Below are 5,748 nucleotides of genomic sequence, written 5' to 3' on the forward strand. Positions count from 1 at the left end.
ATGTAACAGTCAAATAGCAGGATTGAATCACATGTAATATTTCTTTTCTATTCAAATTTTTGAAGAATCACAAATTTAGAGGCATGCAAATCTATTATCTTCTCTACAAAAGATTTTTTCAGCTTTCGTGTTTCCTATCTCCGTAAAGGACGCTGAATTATTCAAGAAATATACCTGTAACCCAGTGTCATCCCTTCCTTCACACCCTCCACTTCTAGTCAATCATTATGTTCTGTTGATTCTAACTCCTGAATGTCTCTAAAGTAGAAGAATGTGTCTTCCTTGTCACCACCAAGCCATTTCTTAGAGCATTGCAACAGCTCTCAAACCAGTTTTCGTGTATCAACCTGTATCAACCTATTCCATGCCAATTTATCTGCAATCTGAGGCCAGAGGTTTTTTTTTTTTTTTTTTTTTTTTTAATACAACTTGTCAGTTACCTCTCCCTCCTGACCTCTATTGCCCCTTGACCTGTTCAAAACACCCTTGGGATAAATTCAACTCTTTAGCCTAATTTAAACATTCCTCTTCTTTTCCATGCCTGCCTACTGTTGCAGACTAATCCTATGACACCATATATTAGTCTTTTCAATGCCTTTTCAGCATTAAGCCTTAGTATGCTGTTCCTTCTGCCTAAAATAATCTCTCCTTACCCCAAATCTCATCATATTTACTGGTTAAGGCCTAGTCATCCTTTAGTTCTCTATTTAAACACTACTTGCTAAGAAAAGTTGTCTGATTGCCATCAGCAAAAATGTACTACATATTTTTTAAATCAAATTTCCCAAACATGATTTATCTTTTTTATCTCCATCTCCTTCTGCAGAAGATCAGCAGTGACCTATGGCATGGAAGCATCATGAAATTAATTAGCAACATTGTGTAAGGCAATCAAATGGACTTGTAATTCTGCTACTATATAATATGAAGTTATAAAAAGGAAAATATAGATCACATCCCAAACAAAATTTCAATGCAGTCTATCAAAGAATAAAATTTTGAAACATTTTAGCTGTTTTAACTAATATCAAAATAAAATACCCAACTGCTCAATTTTATAGTATAAGGAAAACATTGGAGCAAAATTATTTAAAAATAGATTATTTAAAAATAGATGATATTTATTAATTAAAACTACATGATAATTATGTATTTCACATTCTATCTTATCATGATAGTGATAAATTCATACATATGTCAGCATAATGTATTGCAATAATAATATTAAAAAAAAAACAAACCCCTTGCCATACAGTCGATTCAGACTCATAGCAACCCTATAGGACAGAGTAGAGCTACCCCCAGAGTTTCCAAGGAGCGGCTGGTGCATTAGAACTGCCAACCTCTTGGTGAGCAGCCATATATTTAAAAAAGCATAAGTGTTCCTTATTTGCTACTTCTACTATTGACCACTGATACCCATTGCCATTTAGTTGATTCTGACTCATAGTGACCCTATAGGCAGAAGAGGACTGCTCCTAGGGTTTCCAAGGCTGCAGTCTTTACAGAACAAGATCAGCACCCTTTTCTACCAAGGGGGAGCTGGTGAGTTCCAACTCCTTGACCTTTGGGTTAGCACTGCACCTAACCTGTGAGCCCCCACGGCTCCTTTTGACCACTGGTAGAATAGGTATAAAGCAAATGTTCATTGATTGGACAACACCTCTCCTTTTTTTCTTTTGCTTCCAATTTTGCAAGATGCTGTCGAGGAAGAAGGAGGTAGATCTGCAGAAAAATGAAACAATTTGGAATAATCAAGAAATCATTAATTATTAATTACCTCTTGTATCGTTTATCCCTTTTCTGCTCATGGGTACCCCTAGGGACCAAGTACATTTTCTGCCTCTGAACTTTTATTGGGAAGCTGCTCCCCCACTGACAGTGCCTGCTGCCTTAAGGCAGGGACCTTTATGACTGAAACTCAAGAAATGGGTGTGTGGCACAAATTACTATTTTTATAGCGTATTGTATGGAAACCCTGGTGGCATAGTGGTTAAGTGCTACTGCTGCAAACCAAAGGGTCGGCAGCTAGAATCTGCCAGACGCTCCTTGGAAACTCTATGGGGCAGTTCTACTCTGTCTGATAGGGACTCTATGAGTCGGAATCGACTCGACAGCACTGGGTGGTGGTGGTGGTGGTGACGAGGTATTTTAATTTTTGGTAGGAAAAATAGAAATTTTGAAAATTTTTATTTGTTGCAGGTATGTACTAGTAGACCCCAGTGGGGACCCTGGGGCATAATTAGTGGTATGTCATGTGTACCACTGAACACGTAAGGTAAGTTTCTGGGAGGGGACAAGAAAAAAAATCCATACTGCCTTCCAAAAATTCAGACACACTTAATGATTCAGCATGCTTCCATTAATGAAAATACATTGTAACAACAACAACAAAATATTTAAAGTAGAAAATAACAGGCTCATGAAAGGGTTATTTAATGTCACCATATCTTTTAGTGTTTCTCTAAGAAAGTTCTTAATACTTTTTCCTCCTGGAGTTAGACAGGTTTGCCTCTTCACTCTTTCTTTCTCTCTCTGCATACACACTCTCACTCCTCACCTTCAGGGTCTATTTCATTTGAGTGTATTTCTGATTTTATTTGCCTCCCACTGCCCAATATTGACTCAACTTGGCAGTGTGTTTGGTTTTGGGTTTTGGACTCAACACATGTATTTTTGTACTTATCTCTCTCCTTTTCATGAGTAGGGTGATGAAGACAAATAATGAGAGTTTGGGAGGTGATTTCATTCTGGTGGGCTTCTCTGACCAGCCACAGCTTGAGAAGATCCTCTTAGTGGTTGTGCTGATCTCCTACCTTCTGACACTGATGGGCAACACAGCCATCATCCTGGTCTCCAGTCTGGATCCCAAGCTCCATACGCCCATGTATTACTTTCTTACCAATCTCTCCTTTGTTGACCTCTGCCTTACCACCACAATTGTGCCCCAACTGCTGTGGAACCTCCATGGGCCCACCAAGACAATTACTCCCATAGGTTGTGCTATTCAACTCTACATGGCTCTGGCACTGGGATCTACTGAGTGTGTTCTCCTGGCTGTCATGGCATATGACCGCTATGCTGCTGTTTGCCGACCACTTCATTATGCTATTGTTATGCATCCACAACTTTGCCAGTCACTTGTGGGAGTGGCATGGTTGAGTGGAGTGGGCAACACCCTGATTCAGGGCACCATCACCCTTTGGCTGCCCCTTTGTGGGAACTGGAGGATTTACCACTTCATGTGTGAAGTGCCTGCCATGATCAAGTTGGCTTGTGTAGACATTCATGCCAACGAGGTCCAGCTCTTCATGGCTTCCTTGGTACTGCTCCTCCTCCCCCTGGCTCTCATTTTGATCTCATATGGATACATTGCCCAAGCAGTAATGAGAATCAGGTCAGCCCAAGCCTGGGGTAAAGCCCTTGGAACATGTGGATCCCACCTGTCGGTAGTATCCCTCTTCTATGGGACCATCACAGCTGTCTATATCCAGCCCAACAGCTCCTACGCCCACAGACAGGGGAAGTTTATAACCCTTTTGTATACGGTAGTAACTCCCACCCTCAATCCCCTCATTTACACTCTGAGAAACAAAGATGTAAAGGGAGCTTTGAAGAGGCTGGTGAGAAAAGATCAGACTATAGGAGAATGAGAAAGTGATGAGGAAAATGTGCAGACATGGCCGAAAGACTGAAATGTATGCTGCAAAACTGAATTCTCAAGGTTATCTGAAGAATCCGTAAGCAACTGAAACCACGTTCTTTAACACCCGTACTTAACATACGCAGGATATCCTGTCTAGACTGACATCTTGTTATCTGTCAGACAATTGGTTTACCCAATAAAGTATGAACAAGACTTAAGTCTTCCCAGAACCCCTGCTGTTAATTTTCTTCCCTCTCTGTTCTTTCTCTTACATAAATCCTGGCTTTGCCTTGTTAGATGAAATCAATATATTAATTTATCTCCCTTTCATAGAAATAAAAAACCTTTCCTGTCAAGTCAATTCTGACTCAGGGCCAACCCACGTGTAACAGATTAGACCAGCTCCATAGGGTCTTCTTGTCTGTTATCTTTATGGAAGCAGATTGCCAGAGCTTGCTTCTGTGTCACCACTGGGTGGGTTCCAACTGCCAACCTTTGGGTTAATAGTCAAGACAAACTGTGCTACCCAGGGACCTTCCTATAGAAGTATACAGTTAGTAAATAGTAAAATAATTATCTAGGTATCTTTGAGTTATTCTTTTTAAAGTTTATTCATGAAGACACTGAGATATTTCTCTTTTGGATTCAATCCATGGACCAAGAGTTCACCTCAATCGAGTTGGACTCCTGGACTCCTGGATTCCCCTCCCCTGGCTAATCTGATAAGTTTTGTGGTTGAGCATTTTGATTCTTCCATTCTATGTCTGATTCCTTGCCAAGTTAGCTTTTGATTTTGGTTTTGATTGTGCATAGGTGATTGTGTCCACACTGGTGGCAGCACTGGTAGGATTTGATTTTTGGTATGTTCCTTGTTCAGAATGCTCAGACTTGCCAATTATCTGGACTCTTGTTTTGAGAAAAGAGAAAGTAACTTTATTACAATGCACAGAGCAAGGAGTCTGGAGCAAGTTTCTCAGATCCAACTCCCCAGGCTACTGGGAAAAAAAAAAACAAACTGGGAAGCAGGGCTTATATGAGATTTGGGCAGCAAGATGGTGGCCCCAGGTATACTGGGGAGGGAAAATTCTAGAAGGCAGCCAGGAAACAGGAGGTGATGTGGTTCTTGTTGGACCTCTCGCTCCAGAGTAGTGTCCAGGTCATGTTTTTCCTTCTGATTTGTTCCTCCTGTTGCTGCGTCCTCTGTTGAGGTCAATTAGCTGTCACAGCTGGCCCTTCTGTGCATGCTGAGTGGGCCAAATCTGACTTGGGTTAGTTTAAGGACTAATAGAAATTTACTGGCATTCATAGGGTCAGGTTATATGTATTCTATCATTAAGTGATTCTGTTGGATAATGATCACAGGAATTCAAACCCTGCTGAGAGAAAATGACAGGGGATTTGAAACTAATTCTTTTGGGATGTGTGCGTGTGTGTATTTGTACATGTTTGTTTGAGTATTCTAATATTTCTGACAATTACTTTTCTTGGTATATAAGATGCAGGGTGGAGAGGTTTTTAGTCTTTTGTCTTTCTGAATTTGAGGGTGTTCTCTCTGTGCATTTTGTGTTTGCTCCAAGATGATTTGTTCCCAAATCTAAAAGTCAAAGCTTTCTACCTCCTTCCAACACTCTGATTTTTGAAGTGTTATCCATTATGGGAGCCCTGGTGGTGCAGTGGTTAAGAGCTCAGTTGCTAACCAAAAGGTCAGCAGTTCAAATCCACCAGCCCCTCCTTGAAAACCTTATGGGGCAGTTCTACTCTGCCCTATAGGGTCGCTATGAGTCAGAACCAACTCGATGGCACACAACAACAACAACATCTGCTAGGAGATCAATAGGTATTAGTATCTGCACAAATGAAATTTATTTACCAAAGATGATCTTTGTATGCTATACTCCCCACAAGTATTTTGGTTTTAATAAACTTGTATTCTTAAGAGGAGTCTTAAAACAAAAGGTATCCAAATCCCTAGATTTCCGTACTCAGCCTTCTTCTATCAGTTTGCTAAAACTTTTATATGATTAAATAATCTGATACTAATGTTCCTTCAGGATTATTTAAATAGGCTAAGTAGAGAAGAATGGAAAAACTAGCTTCATTGT

At 40.3% G+C, this 5,748-nt stretch overlaps 1 protein-coding gene across 1 annotated transcript; it reads left to right on the top strand.

Moving 5' to 3' along the window:
- The first annotated feature begins 2,512 nt into the window (after positions 1–2,512).
- LOC100666151 (olfactory receptor 2G3-like) lies at positions 2,513–3,889 on the top strand. The gene has a single exon (XM_010602703.3). The coding sequence runs from the start codon at positions 2,700–2,702 to the stop codon at positions 3,651–3,653; it is 954 nt and encodes a 317-aa protein (XP_010601005.3). The 5' UTR covers positions 2,513–2,699; the 3' UTR covers positions 3,654–3,889.
- The last annotated feature ends 1,859 nt before the right edge of the window (positions 3,890–5,748 follow it).

The sequence above is a fragment of the Loxodonta africana genome, chromosome 1 (assembly GCF_030014295.1).
Source record: "Loxodonta africana isolate mLoxAfr1 chromosome 1, mLoxAfr1.hap2, whole genome shotgun sequence".
In the NCBI taxonomy this organism is placed as follows: Eukaryota; Metazoa; Chordata; class Mammalia; order Proboscidea; family Elephantidae; genus Loxodonta; species Loxodonta africana.

Bases quoted from the DNA above. Each gene is read 5' to 3' on its own strand.
- LOC100666151 (XM_010602703.3), top strand. From the start codon at position 2,700: ATGAGTAGGGTGATGAAGACAAATAATGAGAGTTTGGGAGGTGATTTC.